This window comes from Ursus arctos, unplaced genomic scaffold (genome assembly GCF_023065955.2).
Source record: "Ursus arctos isolate Adak ecotype North America unplaced genomic scaffold, UrsArc2.0 scaffold_3, whole genome shotgun sequence".
In the NCBI taxonomy this organism is placed as follows: domain Eukaryota; kingdom Metazoa; phylum Chordata; class Mammalia; order Carnivora; family Ursidae; genus Ursus; species Ursus arctos.
Genome location: NW_026622985.1, coordinates 14,426,788 through 14,447,874, shown reverse-complemented (window position 1 = coordinate 14,447,874; position 21,087 = coordinate 14,426,788). Strand labels below are relative to the sequence as shown.

The following is a 21,087-nucleotide window of genomic DNA, read 5'->3' as shown; positions in this document are numbered from 1 at the left end:
TGGGTTTTCTTTTTTCTTTTTTTTTTAAGATTTTGTTTTTTTATTTCACACACAGAGAGAGAGGGAAAAAGCAAGCACAAGCAAGGGAACAGCAGGCAGGGGAAAAGTAGTCTCCATACTGAGCAAGGAGCCCGACATGGGACTCGATCCCAGGACCCCGAGGATCACGACCTGAGCTGAAGGCAGATGCTCAACCAACTGAGCCATCCAGGCATCCCTGAAACAAGTTTTCTAAAAGAAGACGAATGTTCTACAAATCCAGCACACGTCTGCACTCTCTGGCAACCACAGGTTAGTCTTAGAATTTCAAATTTGGTTTTCTATCTGAATCTGCCTTTTCACTTCAAATATGGATCCCAAACCCAGAATGAAGTAGAGGAACACATTACTTTCACTGATGCTGCAGTGTTGTTGGGGGCCAAGGTTTACTCTGACCAAAATGTGTGAGTCAGTGTCAGCCATGTGAATTCTACAATCACATGAAAAACCTTAATTAAAAATTATGGAAAGCAGCCCACAAGTATCATGTTTCAGTTTAAATTCTGTCCTAATTCCAATCTCCTTAAAAAGGAAATAACAGGTACACGTTGTTTGGCTGTGCTTTACTTCACTGTGCTTTACAGAAACTGAACTTTTTTTTATATAAAATGAGGGTTTGTGGCAACCCTGCATCAGGCAAGTCTATAGGTAACATTTTTCCGGCAGCGTTTGCTCACTTCATGTCTCTGTCTCATATTAACATAATTCATGCAATATTTAAGCATTTTCGTTATCATCATATTTGTTATAATCTGTGATCAGTGATTATGACTTGCTGAAAGCTCAGATAATAGCATTTTTAGCAATAAAGTGTTTTTAATGAAGGTATGCACATTGTGTTTTTAAACATAATACTACTGCATACTTTAAAGACTATGGTATAGTATAAACGTAACTTTCGTATGCACTGGGAAACTAAAAAATTCATTTGATGGCTTTATTACAATATTTGTTTTATTGCCATGGTTGGGAACTGAGCCCACAATATCTCTGAGGGATGCTTAATTTTAAAAAGCAAAATTATTATAGTTCTTAGAATACGGAGAGTGGTGTCAATAGTGGGATCAATCCTTACCTTAGAGATTCGACTTTCATCCTTCCTCTTGGAGCTCTGCAAAGCTTCCAGATGGTGGCGAGCACTGTCATAATCCACCAGCTTCCTGCTGCGTTTTGCGATGCGATTCTGCCAACAAGGAAATGCATGCATGGTTATAGATTCTCTTTTTGATTGCTAAAATGCTTCCATTGTCCAGAGTAACTGAGGATCTTGATTGGAGACTGAAGTGAACCAGAATTTCAGTCAACAAATGATACCTGGAAATCACACTACCACCTCCAATTCTTTATGTAAAAACCATCAGGTTAATATCTTTCCTTCTGATAATAATTCGGCCGATCATGAGTAGTGGAAGGTAGAATTTGCAGTCAAGATCAGAAAAATTACAAAACTGGTTAAGAGGAGCAATAAACCTATACTATCTTTTAGCCTCTATTCTAAATCTTTCAATGTTCCATTTTGAAGGTCATAGAAGACTCTTTTAGGATTTGGTTTTAGAATTCTAATAACACTCACACTTTATAGAACAGAAGTTCTATAAAGCAGACTTACTTCCTAAAAAATCCTTTTTCTTATAAGTGTTCCTCAATCCTTTTGTTCATTAGAATTGCCTGAGGAGCCTTAAAAATATATGAATTCTTAGAGACTCCACTTCCATTTAGGATACAGATGGCTGCAATGAATGTCACTCTCACACTGACAAGAAAAAATCTGGATAATTTATAAAAGGATAACTCTTCTTGATTCTATCAGAGACCTCAGGGTCACAAGGCAGCAAAGTAATCTGAATTCTTTCATCTGGGAAGGGGGAAAAGTCCTCCAAGGAGAGATAAGATGACAAATCATTTGTGCCTACAAACCAGGGTACAGGTAGAAGTTGTGGACATGAACAGGTCGGCCAAAATTTTAACAAACTGTTAGAGGCCTAGTGTGGGCTACTATATCACTTTGAAAAGCTGGGTGTCCAAGACACAAGGGCAAATTGCACTTACAGGTAAGCTCCTCCCTTCAGCCTCCACTGGATGCTATTAAGAAAGTCTGGGAATAAGACACTCCTCTGCAGTGCATGTGAGAATGAGGTGAGCTATGGCTGCTACCGGATGGGCACTGAGCCCTGCCCATTTCATGCACCTTTTTCTCTTACAAGGCAAAAGCTTTAAGTTGCTTAACATGGGAGCCCACAGAGACTAGGCCAAGGTACACTGCTTAATGGAGAGAAATAGAAGAAAAACCAATCCGGCCCTGAGGAAGAATTAGGAAACTCTTCTCGCCCTACGATCATTGTAACACAAGGAAGGATAGAAGACAAAAATCTCTACTGATTGGGCATAAAACCTTCCTGGGCCCATGGTCTGGCTCCTTTAACAAGCAGAGGTCTGTTCCCACTCAGGCAGGAGCAGGAAACTCCTACCCAAGGCCAACCACAGATATGTGGCTGATTTTGCTTAAGACAGGCCAAGAACTCTGTCTTGTCTCTCTCCCTCTCTACAAAAAAAAAAAAAAAAAAAAAAAAAAAAAAAAAAAAAAAAAAGGCCAATAATAAAAAAACAGCCATGTCCCCATTACAAGTCTAACACTCAACAATAAGTGATAGCTGCCTACCACCGGAGGGAGGGCAAGTGTATAGAGAGAGGCCCATTCTGCAGTACAGGCATACAAGTAACTAAAATCTGATGGGGAACAAGGACACGGAGAAAAAAATCTCTGGCATCCAAGGACCTACCATATGTGGACCAAAGGAGAAGCAAAAACCAGACTTCAACCCTAGTCTGAAAGCATCATAGATGATAATAGAGACGCACAAGGCACTAGCAGCCCAATTCTAAAGGAATTTGAAAGCCACAGTGCACTGAAAGTAATAATAGTAATAATCATAATAACCAACAATCCTAAATCTAGCTCAGTTCACGATCAGACTGATACGCACCACCACACTACTGGCCTGACAAAAAGCCATGCCCATTTCAAGGCATTAATATCTTCAGTCTTCACTATACATGATGTCTGGGATTCAATCTAAAATTATGAAACACACACACAAAAAAAGCCATGAGAAAAGATAAAGCAATCAACAGAACCAGACTCAGACATGATCCAGATGCTGGAAATATCAAACGAATTTTAAAATGACTATGACTAATATGTTAAAGTATCCAGTTGGAAAAATAGGATAACAGACATAAACTGATGGGTAATTTCTGCAGAAATATGGAAACTTTAATGTTCAAATAAAGATCAAGTGGAAACGGTAAAAATTTAAAAAAAAAATTACATCAGAGAGGAAAAATTTGATAGGCCAATTGCTACACTTAACACAGCTGAGAAAGAACAGTGCACTTGAAAATGCATCTAGAGAATCCATTCCCATTAAAACACAAAGAGAAATAGGGTTGAAAAATAACAGAATCAAGCATACAAGATCTGTAATACAATATTAAATGGTCCAACACGGTCTAATTGGAGTTTCCAAAAGAGATGAGAGGTTAAGTCAGAAGAAATATTTCAAGAGATTGTACGAGAAATGTATATAATAATGAAGACATTGAAGTACAGATCCAAGAAACTCAGAGAACCCCAAGAAGGACAAACACCGAACAGTATCCATCCAGACACTTCACAGTCACACTGCATCAAGAAGAAAAATATAAGGAACAAAGGCAAAGACTACAGAAAGATAACCTTGAGAAACTATGAAAGCCAAAATACAATGACATAGAAAAAAAGAAACTGCCAACTCAGAATTCTATCCCCAGTGAAAAAACCTTCCAACAGCAAAAGTGAAATAAAGTTTTTTTCAGACTGGGGCGCCTGGGTGGCTCAGTTGGTTAAGCATCTGACTCTTGATTTCAGCTCAGGTCATGATCTCGGGGTCATGGGATCGAGGCCCACATCAAACTCCATGCTCAGCACAGAGTTTACTTGGGATTCTCTCTTCCTCTCCTTCTGCCCCTCCCCCTGCTTGTGTGTATGCTCTCTAAGTAAATAAATCAAATCTTTAAAAAAAAAAAAAGGCTTTTTCAGACAAACAAAAGCTGAAAGAATTCACTGCTATCATTGGAATTTTAATACTAAGGAAAGCTATGCCAAAAAAAAAAAAAAAGTAAGTACCAGAAATTATAAAATTTAAGGTCAACATACATGATTTTGGTTTTTTACTTTTTTTTTTTTTAAGATTTTATTTACTTATTTGACAGAGAGAGAGACAGCCAGCAAGAGAGGGAACACAAGCAGGGGGAGTGGAAGAGGAAGAAGCAGGCTCCTAGCAGAGAAGCCTGATGTGGGGCTCGATCCCAGAATGCCGGGAACACGCCCTAAGCCAAAGGCAGATGCTTAACAACTGCGCTATCCAGGCACCCCTTGGTTTTTTACTTTTAAGTGCTTTAAAAGGTAATTGATTATCTAGAGCAAAAAAAAGAAACAGAAAAAATGTATTGTGGGATTTATAACATATGCAGAGGAAAATGTTGTGACAATAATAACAGAGGAAGAGAAGAAAGGAACTGGAGGTATTTATAAAAAAGTGCTATCATAGTACTTGAAGTTAGACAGGAAAAGTTAAAGATATATGTTATAAATTATAGAGCAACCACTAAAAACTTACATTAAAGAGGTATGCTCACTCTCTGTCTCTCAAATATATAAATAAATATCTAAAAAAATGTGGGGGCACCGGGGTGGCTCAGTTGGTTAAACGTCCAACTCTTGATTTTAACTCAGGTCATGATCTCAGGGTGGTGAAACCTAGCCCCATGTTTAGCCCCACGCTCAGTGGGGAGTCTGTTTGAGATTCTCTCTCTCCCTCCCCCTCTGCCTCCCCACCTCTGCTCGCACGCACGTGCATTCTCTCTCAAATAAATAAACCTCAAAAAGAGGTATAACTAATAAGCAAATAATAAGCAAATTAAGTTAGTCTGATGCAAGACCCAAGCATCTGGCCTCTTTGAAAAGACCCCTACTGGTCCAGTTATACCCAGCCAGTCCAATCAGAGAACTACTACAGGAGGAGACCACAATAATATGTTTATGGCATACAAACACAGTCACAACTCACAGATCCTCAGCAACCTACATAATGGGTGTTGCAGGGATCACTCCCATTTTACATGTAGAGAATTTCAAGTTGCATGAGATTAACTTCTAACTTGTCCAGAATCGCTCAGAAAGCCTGTGGCAAAGATGAATTCGATGTCAGCCAACCCCCCCACCCCACGCCAACCAGTGCCAGGAGTAGGATGAGGCACATAAGACACCTAGGGCACAGCATCTAAGAAGGCCCTTATTCTCAGGGTCGCATAGGTGGAGGATCAGCAACCAAGAGCAGGTGCCTCCTTATATCTTGAACTCTAGTGCCCTCACCTGCCTCACCCAGTCCCAGCCCTCCTCCTGACTCTTGGTGAGTCCTCCTAACTGCTCCCATATTTCTCTGACCTACCCCATCATTCAATTACCACCTGTCACTCTATGCTACTCTTCTACATCCACTTTGGCAGAGGTGAGAAGTGGGTTGGGGCAGTTACTCTCATGTAGCTGCTTCCAATCTCTTCACCCTCTACACCTACCACTTCCAACTGGTGTTAGTAGTGGAAAGCATGGCTGACTCACATTTGCTTAAAGATATGGGATGAATTAGTCTAGGCAGGATGCACTGAGGCACTCCAGGGGGGGAGAGTGTGTCTATGAGGTGACAAAGCTCATTATGTCTAGCAAACATCTAACTACTGCCTTCGAAGGAACACTGTTCCTTGAAGCAGAGGCCTTGTGTAACTGTGTATCCCTGATAAAGCTCTGCTTCGTGGACTTGTAGGGTAGGCGTGGGAGTGGGGAACTCTTCTTTAGTATCTTCCAAGAAGCAAATCTTGATTCTTTCACGAATGTGATTTTTTTGAAAAGAGCTAAAATTCAATGACTTCCAAGACTAGGAATAAGGTGGAAGAGTACACTTGTTTTGTTCAAAAACAAGAAGTGAACTAAATAATGTGACTCATTTTCTTGTGTAACTGACAAGTCAGTTACAGAGCAGAGCAGGGCTTACCACAGTAGAAGGGCCTGTTTGGAAGGCCATCACTCATTTTGATTCACACATTTTTGTGTTGGAAATACAAATCAATCTTATTTCCTTACCTGTCTGATACCTGGAAAACTTGAAAAAAGACTCAAATCTTGTAAGTAAGGGTAGAGTTAATTCACTTTAGCTTTTATATGGAAAATGATACAACTCTTATTTAACCATCCAGTAGTAAATTTAATTAAGTAAATTTACTAGTTTAAGAGTAAAGAGTTTGATGAAATGGTTCAATTGAAATTTCTTCAAATTTTCCACTGCACACTGACCTTATAGAGTAAAAAATTTAATTTATCATATTTTTTTTAATTTCAATAATAACCCCAATTTGGAATTCGCTTTGGCACACCGCTGTAAATATATGTTTAGGTGCTTATGCATGGCTGCCAAGTTAGAATTTAAACTACATTTTACAATAACTGCTCACAGCTGTAAGCCTGCCTGTGTTGATGACAAGCTGGCTCTTATTATAACATTGATTTTAGATGTCGGTTCTGTATAAGAAGAACTATAACACCGGGTGCCCTGACAATCACAGTTGGAAAAGTCAAACATCATTCCCTCATGAATGGTACTTCATAGCCCTTGCTGGTGAGTGGCAGTAAATATTTGGAAATTTCCCTGACTTGTTAACTACACACGGACTGTTTGATTTTAATGGAAGTCAGGGAAGTCAGTTGTGTTCTGTGCTTTGAAAATTCTCCACGCAGTATTTTTCATCATTAGCTTCCTTTCCATCAATAATGCATTCATTACATAATCATTCAGCACTAACTTGACAAAGTGATAGAGTCTACATCCACTTCTACCTTCCATTCAGTGAGCAAAGACACAGAGAATAACTTAAGTGTATCTTCACAGAAAAAAATGCTTTCAAATATTAGAAACAGCTACTGTGTCTACTCTCCAATTCCAAACAGTTTCCTTTCCTAGTTCAACACTGCTGTGTCCTCGACTCTTTGTCATATGAAACGGTTTCACAATATTCTACTTTGGTTGAAACCCTAGGTGTATGGTAAGATATTCTAAATGTGACTTCAGAGAAAGAGAGATTATTTCAGCATTTTTCCATGATGCAAGGAACATCATGACATATATTTTATTTATTTTCAAGACCCCCAGCTGAGATGACATTATTCCCAAATCTCCAGTGCAAAGATGGTTCAATCACTGGACGATCATCTTTGTGCATGACCTCAACCATGGACCTCAAGAAAAGAACTGCTTCAGCAAAAGTTCAACTGAGTTCTTCATCTTTCTGATGTGGAACAAACTGAAGAGACTAGCCAATATCATGCATTATGATTTTATTTAATGTATTTATTTAAAGATGTATTTATTTATTTTTAGAGAGAGAAGAGAGAGCTCGAGTAGGCAGAAGGACAGAGGAAGAAGGAGAAAATCCACAAGCAGACCCCTCACAGAGCGTGCAGCCCAACACAGGACTTGATCTCACGACTCTGAGATCATGACCTGAGCTGAAACCAAGAGTTAGAAGCTTAGCCAACTGAGCCACCCAGGCGCTCCCATCATGATTTTATTTTAATCTATGTTTCAATGCAGGTACTTCTGTGTGTATTTGTCTTCTAAGATTATATGCTCCTACAGAGTGTGGCCAATTTCCAAGTAACTACGGCTGGGCAGTTGTTATGGTATATTTTTTTGATGGTACTAAGTTTTTGTTCCTGAAACTGAACAACTTTTCTCAAATGTGTTTTTCTCTGGTCAATCACAGCCTTCATATGCTTGGTTAGATCATACTATGAATGTATGTTATATGAATACTTTAGGCTAGTTGCAAACTGCTTTGAAATTTTCAAGTACGAGGTCAAAGTTTTCCCTTATCCCCTTCTGATTTATTAGGAACTGGTATTTATGGAGACTAAATTACCACACAATAAAGGATAGTCTGAAGTGTGATAATGATTCTGAGACTCTTTGCTCCACAAATGTTACAAATTCTAAGACAAAATGTGTGTGTCCACCAAATAATCTGAAGATATCCCAAGACACATGCCTTATAGGCTAGTGCATGCAGCCTGACAGAATCCTAAAATTTTTTTCCAATTTAATTTTTAAATCTCTCAGAAAATTTTAAAAAACCAACTTACACCTTTTTATGAGGACACCATCACGTAATGGCTCACTGAAGTGTTCTCCTGCTTATTATGACCACATCACTGAGAATCCATCATTTAGATTTGTTCTCTGTGACATTTTGCCACCAAGGCTAATTAATGTACCTAGTCTGGTCCACTGAGGTTGTTGTCTGGTGTCCTGTGTCCCAAAACACACTCTGGATGTTGGTCAGCTAGTTGGTAGGTATTATGTATGGGACCAAGGAAACGGACATCACTGACAGGAGTGGTGCTCTGGCTGAGAAGTGTTACTATGTTCCATGGTCAGGGCCAGTGCACATTACTGCAGCTAGTGTCCTGGTGTTTCGCAATGGCTACAACGCAGGCCAAGGAAGAGCGGACATTGACATAAGAAGCACCTAATTAAGGCTCTGCAGGTGGATGGATGCTGGTTCATGGCCTCCTTTACACTGGAAGAAGGGCAGTACCCTGGTACTTACCTGGTATTCCTCCTGGAGCAGGAAAAACAACTGGGTGCAGATCTATTCATGCTACCATCTGCTATCTACAGTCCTGATGGTGTAAAAACCATCGCCACCTCCAGGGTCAATTCTAAATCTACGGTGTTCGATCCTCCGCTTATATATTTCCCATCAATGAATCCAAGTATCAAGTAAGACAAATGTTTTAGACGAGGTATTTTTAGACCAGTTGCTAATGTATTTGAAATGCTTCTATCTTAACAGTGTAATCTGAACCAGAAAATTTTAAGGAGAGAAAACATATGCAGGTGTGCTCTGAACAGTAAACAAGGAAAGATCAGATCTTACTCTCAGGTTTGCAACGAAGTTTCTCTTTTCCTGGAGACCACTGTTTTATCCTAATGGAAATTCTTTTTTTTTTTTTTTTTTTTTTTAAAAGATTTTATTTATTTATGTGACAGAGAGACAGCCAGCGAGAGAGGGAACACAGCAGGGGGAGTGGGAGAGGAAGAAGCAGGCTCCCAGTAGAGGAGCCCGATGTGGGACTCGATCCCGGAACGCCGGGATCACGCCCTGAGCCGAAGGCAGACGCTCAACGACTGCGCTACCCAGGCGCCCCCCCTAATGGAAATTCTTATCAAATGCTATACAATAAAAAAGTTGGAACATAAAGAAGATTGGAATTTGGGGTATCTGGTTTGCAATTTTGTATCTAGAGTATTAAAAAGACGTCTGTAGAGAAATGAAAGCTGAAGCAGTTCGCTGAAGGGGAAAATGTGATTTCTGTGGCTACATTTCATTTAAAACCGATAGGAACAGGATAAAACTTCCATGCTTCAATAAATGAAAAGTTACCGCCTTTGATGTCAGCTTGAGGACTCTGAATTCCACTTATCTCTTGTCCGTGTTTCAATAAGTACATAGAACCATTCAACTCTTCCCTTTATAGACACAAAGTAAAATACCTTTATATCAGGAAATTGGCCCAGATAGGTATCCAGTGTCAGCAAGGACCCATCCACTAGTTTTTGATGGAAGTCTTCCCACAGGACATCACATTTCTGAAAGAAGAAGAGAAATAGAGATAACCGCTGAATGATTTTAATTGGATACTTTTCACCAAACTTTTTAAAAAAATCAGGAACGATAAAATTAGATAAATAGCACTTCCTCGAATAGATGTTAGGAAAAATGTGGATTATGTAATAATACAATAAAACTTCAAGGCAATTTGGCTACCAGTTCTAATCAATAATACAGGCTACCAAGGATACAGACTACATTTTTCAGCCTGTGTCACAGCTAAGTGTAGCCACAAGACTAAGGTCTGGCCAAAGGGATGAACTTTCAGCAAGTGTCCCTAAAAGGAAGCTTGTCTTCCTTGATTCCTCCTTTTGCCAACTGGAGTGCAGAAATGAGAGCCAAGAGCCGGTGGCCAGTGCTCAGAGAGTCATACTGAACGAGGAGGACAGATGGGCCCCTGATGTCACCATACCTGGGCTGCTCACTCCAACGTCATTTACGAGAGCGAGATAACTTTCTATCTTTGGAAAACCACTTCTGGGGCCTTACTTGCTTTTGTTTCTTTTTCACACTTCAAATACTGATCCTCATTGTTACAGATTCCAATTCAAGAAATTTATGCCAACAAAAAAATTTAAATCCTCCCCGTGAAAAGGCTCGTCTTCTGATGTGAACAGATGCCCTGAACGTGTAGTGTTCAGCTCCTTCACCATCACAATAGCCCATATCTGGATCTGCAACTAAAGGTTCCAAAAATCCTGGCAGGGCCTCCAAGGACCAACGTGGGACAGCAGCCATTTTCTGAAGGAATTAATGTCAACAGTGGCATCCGTCACACACAGAATGCCACATGGTGTTCTGAAAAGCTATTAACACAAGTTTCTATTATTCCCTTAAAAATTCTTTTCATGATGAATTTTTTATTATATACCATTCATCAGAAATTTATAATATGAGGTAAGCATTTAACAACGTGATATTAAAACGGTGTCTTTATATTAAAGAAAGGTGAGAAAAAGCAATTACTTAGTAATTGCATGGGAAAGTGGTGTGTGGAGGCTGGTTTTGCCAGATTCGTATTTTGAAAGTTTTCTAAAGGGGTAACAAGGCCAAGGACTTTCCTTAAAAATAAATCTCTGGGCTTTTTTTTTTTTTTTCAATCTTAACAAGATTATGACGATCAATGTGCGGTGTCAGAATTTTCACGGAGCAGCCCGGGGCTGCACAGTTAACCTGTCTTTCCAAAGGCCACACAGACGGTCGGCACATCACACATCAGACCTTCTCCCGAGCCGGGGCAGCTGTATCCCTTAGGTCTTCTGTGCCTCAATGTTCATCAGTGAATCAATGAGCTCATGTGGAGTGGGCATGACAAACACCGCTCTTTAACAAAGAACTTGTATATGAGAGAAGCCCTGACAGGTGGTTTGCTAACACCAGTAATAATGACATGTACTGAGCACCATACCAATAAGTTAATACACAGGCTTTAAATGTGTTATTATTAGGCACAGTTCTTATTTTCACTTTGCAAATGAGAAGTGGGAGAACTCATCCAACCTCATCCAGAAGCCACTTCTGGTCTCCACCCCATTAGGCCTTCTGCAAAGCAGAAAATGCCCACTTTCTCACTTCCCGCCAGCCAGATGGCCCTCGGCTGCAAATTGGATTTCAGGTGTTAAGACATGTCTAGGGACAAAGGCTTCTGGAAGTCACATTCCTATTAGCAGACTGACCGCATCTGTCTTTAGGTTCTGCAGACCAGCAAATGGACCAGTGGCATTCAAGCGAAATAGATGCTTTTTGCGCCTCCTGACCCTGCTTTCAAGAAGGTATGGGGGAAGCAGGGGCGCAGGGGTGAAGTTTGTACACAAAATCATGCCCTGAGCCAGTTCTGCTGCTGAGATGAGCTAAGATGTGTAGAAAAGGATGGGAAAACACTATCCTTATTTTGAAGAAAATGCATCTTTAATGCACAGCTCTCTACCCCACTAGTGTCACAATGGTTCGCTAAGCACTAGGAGTCTGGGCTGATCTGGATGGCAGAACTGCATCTTCTGGGTGTCTTCCAGGTACACGCTGCGCCATCATGATTGAGCGGAACGTGCTGGCACCCCTGGCAGAAGTGCCCCAGGTCTCCTGTGGTCTCTGATCCTAGCTCTTACCTCGCCAACCATCTTCACATCTTCCCGCCCATACCAGTCCGGCTCGTAGACTTCATGCAGCGACTCGGTGAGCTTCATCGAGGCCTCCTGCATGCCTAGTGTTGGAGAAAACAACTCTGGTTGGAAAGACATGGATGAGGTGCCTCTTCCTCTGTCCCCTACTTTTCTAAGACAGAAAAATCTTGAGTTACCCACTAATCATTGAAGGAAAAATCATGAAGGCAAGACTGTTACTTCCATCTGTAGTCACAACTTTCCATGAGGGTCTCTAACGTATCTGATTACATTGTGCATTTTCTATTATTTGCATGATAATGGCAGATACTGAGTCTTGAAAAAAATCAACAAGGTGTCCTATTCTGGAAACAACAATAGTAATGTGTTCTCTTATGTATGCCGTCACTTATGATGTGGAACAGAAACATAAATACACAGGACACCTAAAATAATTCATCCATAAGACTATGGAGATCTAAAAATAAAATTAATCCTAAATGACTTTAAATCTAAGAAATGAAGCCTTCCACAGAAGCAGGCTGAAGCAAAATTAACAGGATTCCAGGGCAGAACAGCTGGAAGTGGTGTAAGTGGCCTAACCATTTTCAAAAGAAAAAAAGACAAAGTTTTTCTTTTTCTAAAGCTATTAAAAGCTACACATACAGTTTTAAATCAGAATTCTCAGCTTAGAGTTCTTAAGTCGGGGGGGTCAGAATTTTCATTAGATGTACATTTGGTGTGTGTTGCAAAAACTATGGTTGTTAAGGAACAGGAAAGATACAAAGCGTTCTTATGCAACACGGTGATGGGAAGTATCACCAAGTCTTTTCCGGTCTCTGCTCTGCCCCCCCTTTAAACCACGGAGGGTACAGTGTGGGTGGGGTGGAGACAGCACAGGGCTGAGAACAGTTCATAATGCGTTCTTTGGCTGGTGACTTGGAGAAGCTTCCCCTCTGGCACCAAACCCTCCCGACCGGCTGGAAGCTGAGACCTGGCCCAGTTGGTGTCTTGGCTTTTGTCACTAGGGGATGTGAAATTTTCCTTAGAAACGAAAGGCATCTCATAAAACATAATGCCCATGACTCCACAATGGAAAGCTTTCCTGAAACCGAAAGCTGCAACCATCTAGACTCAACTAGATGCTTGTTGGATTTAAGGGAGTCGATTCTGGGTTCAACCATGAGAAAAGGACAAAATAAAAGACGTCTGACATGACAGAAGTATATCCTTGAGGAGTAGGTCCAAAAGTCAGCATGGTAATTTTCATAGTACGTTTTCTCTCTGGGCAGGGAACACCCCCCACTCTCCTTCCTCCGATAAGATGCAGATACAGATTTGGTCTGTGCCCTTGAGAAGTTTGAAGGTTTCCAGGCCCCATGAAGTAGGAAAGCCTGCAACCCTCTCTCCATGAAGCAAATCGCTGAGCACACTACAGGATCCCCCAACAACACACTGTATGGCCCACACCCGCTGAAACGACTCAGGGACCAAAAGAAGCAGCCCAGCAGCAATGACGTGAAGGCATGTAGGGGTAGAGAGCACCAAAAATTAATGCAAAACCTGCAGGTGTCCCCCAGCACTCTGAATGAATCCCCTAATGAGGATGTCCCCTCTCATACGTGCGGTCGCTGCTGAGGGAGACCGACCCGATCTCCAGCATCTATATTCGCCCCTCCACGAGGACCAGCAAGCCTCTGCTAAGAAACGGACCCCTGGAAAGTCAGTCACTGGTAGACACCCTTCCATAATTCAGACACCAAAAGGCTTCTGAAGGTTTCTCTTAAATCTTTGTCTTAAGTTTGATGGAAATTATAAACAGCTGTGTAGATAGGTTCTTAAGGTCTTAAGCGGAAGAAAAAGAAAGGATGGTGTTGTAGGACAAATAACCTTTGCGGTGAAAAATAAAACTGTGAATGTAAGCTTAAAATAAAATTATGTAAGACCTTACTCAGTGGGGCTGAAAGCACAATGTCACAGTAAATATGCCTCCCAGCAGCCAAAAATAACTACTAATTGCTCTGAGTGCATAAGTAGTGATGGAAAATTTGGAAAGAATCCATTTTGACATAGAAAGTGTTTCTAGAACTCCCCATAGGAAGTACTTGGTTGGACACATAGGTGAACAAGACACAAGCTTTGCTCTTAAGGGGCCTAAAGAATGGCAAAGATTTTAGGGATTTAGAATCTACTCTGCTGACAAAGCATAAGAAAGAGAGAGAAAAAAAAAAAAAAGCTAAAACCCAAGTTCCCTTCAAAGCAGCTTGGCAGGCAACATCAAAGCAGAGGAGATGCTAAATGCTACCTCTGGCATTTAATAATATCTATGTCCACTATTTTCTTAAAAGATTAGTGATTTCCAAAACCGCAAGACAGGTGCCCAACAGTACACATAGAATAGTTATTTTACTACTGGATAGGAACCATGTGTCTTGCTTTAAAATTCTGGACCTTCTCCAAGGCATTTACTGCAACATCTTCTTTCCCTCTGCAACCAAATTTGCGAGCTTCTATTTTCACCCTCAAAGATTTGTTGCAGAGATTACACAGCTACAAGCGCCCTCTTTGTACAGCCTGAGGGTGTATGTTTTAGTTAAAAATAACATCAGCTAAAATACATTATGACAATAACGAGCGGCAGCTATAAACCATTACAAGGGTATCTAAAATATTGTAAGTATCTGGCAGCTCTGCCCATTATTTAGAAGAAAGCTGTTTAAGAAGCCAGCAGGTGGCTCAGAGGAAAGCAGGATGGGAAGTCTTTCCCCTAGAGATTTAAGGAGAGCAAATATAGGAGCAAGAGTGGGGGGAGGCGGGAAGGGGAGGCAGAATGTGAGATGGCTTGAGGACAGTCAACCCTCCAGCTTGGTCATGCTCACACACAAGTCACATACAACTAAAAAGCTGTGATGCCATCATCTCGGCCACGCTCCATGGAGGGGAAGTTCTTGTGTGCTCATTACCTCTGTGGCTGGCCTCCTCTGTCGCCCCCATGCCAGTGACTCTTGATTCCAAATCCCTACTGGACACCTCCCCTTGGATGGTACCTCAGGCTTCATATGCCCAAAACAAACTCAGAACTTCTGACAAAACCTCTTCCTACTCCTCTTCCCAATCCTCAGGAATCTCACCCAGTTGTCCCAGTTAGAAAACTGAAGCCATCCCAGATTCAACCTCCCAAAGCAAGTATATCACCAAGGCACACCAGTCCTGACTGATTCTCAAAGGAAGCCCCTCGCTTCCACGCCCACGGCCACGGCCCTGAACTGGATACGCATCATCTATCATTTGGATTAGATCAAATAATCCATGTAAACGGTTGAACAAAGTACTTCTACAAAGCTCACGTTCAAATGTCAGCCTCATTATGAAAAATACTTTTGGGGGCACCTGGGTGGCTCAGTCGTTAAGCATCTGCCTTCGGCTCAGGGTGTGATCCCGACGTTCTAGGATTGAGCCCCGCATCAGGCTCCTCTACTGGGAGCCAGCTTCTTCCTCTCCTACTCCCCCTGCTTGTGTTCCCTCTCTCGCTGGCTGTCTCGGTCAAATAAATAAATAAAATCTTTAAAAAATATATATTTTTGAAGGCATCGTGGCATAATAATTAAAACTATTATTTACGGTCCATCAGCCTTTGTTAAAACCTTGGTTCCAACACATATCATCTGTGTGATCTTAGGCAAATTACCTAACCATCCTAGACCTCAGTTTTCCAAAGTGTACACTACTTTTAAATGACAGTACGTGCCATGGCCTTGGTTAAAATTGTATGAAATGAGGCAGTAAAAGCTTATATCAGTGCCTCGCACAGAACTGCTCAATAAATGTTAGCTTTTCTTCACTATCGTTATTAAATACTGGACTAGACTTCTAAGAAGCGTCCTTGCAGCTTCATCTCCTCTAGCCTGAATCCCACAAAACCTCAATAACTATTTTTCTAAAATGCTAATCTGCTCATGCGACGCATTCCCTTGCCTACAGTAATGTAATGACTCCTGTCCGTGATGACGGACTAAAACCCCAATATGATATGATACATAAGCATACCTACCTTTCCATGTCTCATCCATCTCAGTCTCTTGCTTACCCTCAATGATCTACTTGTTCCCCAAAGAGCCCAAGCTTCTTGCTGCCTCCTGGACCTTTGTATATGTAGCTTCTTCTATCTGGAAAGTCCTTCCAAACATCAACCTCAGTCTCCGGCATATCTTTTCACTTGATAACTAGTTACACTCCCCTCCTGGGTCCATTTAACTGTGAGTTTCTTGGAAGGCCCAACCTGGTCTCCTGTCCCTTGGGGGGGGGGGGGGGGGGTCCTGTCCTCTGTTGTAACACACATAACGTACACTTGTGTTAAAGTATGTGTTAGTATGTATTATCTGGCCTTTTTGCTTATTTAACCTTCTCCCCATTTAACCTTCTCCCCATCTCTGCTGTCAGCTCCATGAGAGTAGGTCCTGTGTCTTGTTCATCTCTGCATCTTCACTCCAAGAACAGTGTTGCACCCATACACGGGGCTCAATGCAACATTTGCTGCTAAAATAACTGAGAACATAAGACCTACCTCGCAAAGCCCAAGCATCAGCAGAAACAACAATGACCTACAGAGGTGAATGGCACCCAGAGATCAGTGATCATAAGATGAAGAGTAACCCTATTCCCCAGAGTCCTAGTGGTAGAGATTTGGAGGGCTTCTCAGAGCACCTGGAGCACTTTATGGATGAGGAACCTAAGTCAGCTGAGAGCTTGGTGATCTTCCCATCACTGCCCCTGGGATTGGACTCAGGAGCCATCACTTTCCGGGCATGACCTCCTTCCTCTGTAATGCTGCCTGCGTTACAGTACAATTAGTTAGCTAGTGTTCTTTTTTTGTGTGTGTGAAAGCCAGAAAAACTGGCATTGAAAGCCCTTTGAAAATCCAAATTTATGATTTATTTAATGCCTACCCCTTGTCTTTCCTTGTGTTCCCCAAAACGCAAACTGTGCTAAAGAACTAAAGAACCCTAATTCTTGGTGTGACTTTGAGAAGAGAAAAGCATTCCATCATCAAATACCTGGAAAATGCTGCCCACGCATAGGGCTTCTGGAGATTATGTTAACATAGTAAGGGCCCTGTAGTAAGTATGCTCTCTTGGAAAATTCATTCCAATCAGCCTTGACCAAAGTAATTTAGACATAGGTTCCTTTTATGGAATATCATTTGTTAACAAAACGTGTTGGGGAAGAGTTGCTGGAAGGTCCTCTCTCTTTCATATGGGGATGTGACCAATAGAAGTAGAAGGAGGACACAGTCTGCAACATTGAAAAGCACCAGTGTCTCTCTGGAGCTATCACTTCACTCAGTGGATTCTCCTAGACACTAGTAAGGAAAAGAATTATTCCAGTCTTAAAGTTTTAAAATAGCCATCTTTCTACTAAGCATGTAAAATTGTCCAAATACAGAAACTTGAGAAGGAGACTGAATTCACTCATTCATTCAACAAATTTATCCACGTTAAAACAAAACAAAACAAAACAAAAAAACAGCCAACGTTGAATTAAAAAAAAAATCAGCCAACATAAAGAAAATCCTGTGGGGTGTCTGGGTGGCTCAGTCTTGATTTCAGCTCAGGTCATGAACTCAGGGTCCTGGGATCAAGCCCCACATCGGGCTCTGCGCTCAGCAGGGAGTCAGCTTAAGGATTCTCTCTCTTCCTCTCCCTCTGTCCCTCCCTCCACTCATGTACATGCTCTCTCTCTCTCTCTCTCTCTCACAAATAAATAAATCTTTAAAAAAAAATCCTATGCTTGAAATAATACATAGCATCTTGTGCTCAAATCCTAAACCAATAGTAAAAGAAATACCTAGAGTGCCTTCTATTTTCTGACTGAACTATTAAAATACTTAGGGTAAATTTTTTAGAAAAGTGAAGTATGAGCTCTATGAATTTGTGAAAGTTCTCTGAGACTTTCTTCTTTACAAATGTAAACAAAGGCTGCCATTTATCATATAGCTGTGTCAGGTGGTCACAAAGAGGTAATATGGCTATGCTTAACACACAGCCTAGCACATAGGAAGTGTTCATTCCAAAGTAACAGTAAGTTATTATTACTCCATTTGTACATACAAAATTGAATTTGTGAAACCAGTGCTCTACCAATAGTCATATAGTTCAAAGGCTGGATAAGACAGTAGATAAAAAAAGCAAGGCCACAACAAGGATGGACCTAGAGGGTATTAAGTAAAATAAGTCAGACAGAGAAAGACAAATACCATATGATTTCACTCATATGTGGAATTTAAGAAACAAAACAAAGGAACGAACAAAGGGGAAAAAAGAAACAAACAAAAACAGACTCTTAAATACAGAGAACAAACTGGTGGTTGCCAGAGGGGAGGTGGGGGGGGGGACGGGGGAAACAAATGAAAGGGATTAAGAATTCACTCATCATGAAGGGCACTGAGTAATGTAGAGAATTGTCGAATCACCGTATTGTACACTTGAAACTAATATAACACTGTATGTTAATTATACTTCAATTTATAAAAAAGCAATGCCTTAGGAGACATGTGGACCAGAGTATGTATCTTGGCCCTGCTCTTTACCAGTTCATGACTTTGAACAAGCTATTTAACCCCTCTGGGCCTCACTTTTTTGTCTATAACATAAAGACGATACAAGCACCTAACCCAGAGTTGTCATGAGAATTAAAATTATATGCCTGGCTTATACAAGCCTAAATATAGTTAAGTCTAAAAATCAATGTCACTAATGTTTTATTATTATAACTAAATTCTTTTTATTCTTTTTTTTTTTTTAAAGATTTTATTTGACAGAGATAGAGACAGCCAGCGAGAGAGGGAACACAAGCAGGGGAGGGGGAGAGGAAGAAGCAGGCTCCCAGCGGAAGAGCCTGACTTGGGGCTCGATCCCAGAACGCCGGGATCACGTCCTGAGCCGAAGGCAGACGCTTAACGACTGAGCTACCCAGGTGCCCCAATTCTTTTTATTCTTAAGATGATTATTTTATTGGAGTGCCTGGGTGGCTCAGTTAGTTGAGCGGCTGCCTTTGACTCAGGTAATGATCAAAGGGTCCTGGGATTGAGCCCTGTGTTGGGTTTCCTGCTCAGTGGAGAGCCTGTTTCTCCTTCTCCCTCTGCCTGCCACTCTGCCTACTTGTGCTCACTCTCTATCTCTCTGTCAAATAAACAAAATTAAAAAAAAAAAGATTATTATTTTATTACTTATCACTATCTTTGAAACAATTTCACACTTCCACAATGAGAAGGCTAGAATAAGTTCTTGGAACTGGAACTACTGTGTCAAAAGGCATAAAAGGCATATCTATCCCCCCAAAAAGAGACATTTAGAGACTTTTGCCAAATTGCTCTCCAGGAAAGCTGTCTTACCAGCAGTGTATAAAACGGGTCTGCTCCCCACAGCTTTTTCAATGCTATGCATTATGGTCTTTTTAATTTTAATGTCTTTGAACATTTGGAAGAAAAATGACAGTATCTCCCTTTTGAGTTTCTTTAATATTCTTTGATTATCCATCCATAAGGATAAGTGAAACTATTTTTGAAACCTGAAACTCTTTTTTCACACTTAGTACCCATCTCCCCGTTGTTCTCTGGCAATTTTTCTTCATATGTTCTACCTAGTTTTTTCTTTTAACCAACTGATATTCCTTTAGTGTACTTACTGAGCTCACTTTCATTAAATATGTTGTCAAAATAATTTTTTAAACATACATGTAAGTTTGATACATTTATGAGGCCAAATCTCTCAATCTTTCCCTTTACGGTCTGTCTTTTGGGTTGCCCTTGTAAAGACCTTGTCACCCGAGACTAGAGACTAAGTCTACTGTATTTTATTCTAGTACTTCAGGACATCACTTTGTATACATATTTAACTCTTTACTAGATCTGTAACTGAGAAGGAGGGAGTGGAGAACGAGCTTGAGAATCTTATTTTTTTCTGGGTGTCTCACTAGTTGTTGCAAGACCCCCTTGCACATGATCCATTCTCCGCTCAGTAGTCTCGAAGTCTGCCTTGTGTTCCATCACATCCATGGGTGTACCTGGATCCATCTCAGCAGTTGTATAAGGTACAGCAGGCAAGAAGGGAGAACACCTCCCTACTGCCCTCTCCTCCTTCCACCACCCACCTCATTACTTTGCCTTGCATGGCTGAGGCCAAAACCCAATGTCATGGCCTCTCTGTCTCCATCTAGTGGCAGAGCTGCAAGTGTAGCTGGTCCCCATAAGTTACAGGTGATCCAGGCCCTTGATTTCTGATAACCCTCCACCTGCTTCTACCATGACTCCTTGCCCCTTCCAGCTGGTGGGCTTACGTGTGAGTCTGTGAGTGATCTACTCTTGGGACATGCTCTCCCTTAGGATATACGCCAGTTGCAGCTTTTCTTAAACAAGGTCTTAAGCTCACTCTATCTCACAATGCTTCCTAGAAATCGTTGGTGTGGGAGGCACTTATTCCTCGTTGCCAGCATAACAGTAGACAATTTTTTCTTGTATATTCTCATTATCATTTCTGTGGGAATTTGGGAGTGGGTGGAATGAACACCTGTGCTCAAGTACCCATCTTGCCAGAAAACCAAATGGCTTTGTAATTAACACTTAATCCCACCACTCGTGAATTTCAAGAACAATCTGTGCTTACTAACGTAACATGCAGTAAACAATGCACACACATTACCTTTGATAGCTGCTAAATATCCCCGTAGTTCTCGCTGAAGCCTGGTACCTTCTGCCTGAAAAACACACAAACACAGAGATGCTAAACATCTTGTCTATATTTTGCATGGAAACGTGAGAGGCAATAAGTCTCCGAGTTATTATTACAGAGGCTCACTCTTGAAAGAACATAAATATGTACACACAGACTAAACAAGGCACCCATCAGTGTAAACACTTAGAGAGATTTTATTCAGCTTAAAAGTAAAGGCAAGTAAGATTTTGCTGAGAACGGAAACTATGACCCACCAGACAGCCTCCTATATATTCAAGAGCCAGCAAGTCCCTCGGTTTTGATGCATGGAATACAACAGTTGGAAATTGATCACCACTGTTCAATATGGTAGCTACTAGCTACATGTGGCTAGAGCTTGCAATGTGGCTTGTCCAAATGGAGATGTACTGTAAGTGTAAAATACCAGATTTCAGAGACTTAGTTCCAAAAAACCTAAT

The 21,087-nt window shown here is 41.0% G+C and overlaps 1 protein-coding gene across 2 annotated transcripts in view; it reads right to left on the bottom strand.

The window, feature by feature from the left end:
- The window catches only part of AMPH (amphiphysin), a 212,003-nt gene that overhangs the window by 74,161 nt on the left and 116,755 nt on the right, over window positions 1-21,087 (bottom strand). For both annotated transcript variants that reach the window (XM_057304272.1, XM_057304273.1), the window contains exons 3-6: window positions 20,597-20,651; window positions 11,907-12,001; window positions 9,684-9,779; window positions 1,115-1,222 (exon numbers count right to left, since the gene is read on the bottom strand). In XM_057304272.1, coding sequence (XP_057160255.1) covers window positions 1,115-1,222; window positions 9,684-9,779; window positions 11,907-12,001; window positions 20,597-20,651 — 354 coding nt within the window. The remainder of the gene's footprint in view (window positions 1-1,114; window positions 1,223-9,683; window positions 9,780-11,906; window positions 12,002-20,596; window positions 20,652-21,087) is intronic.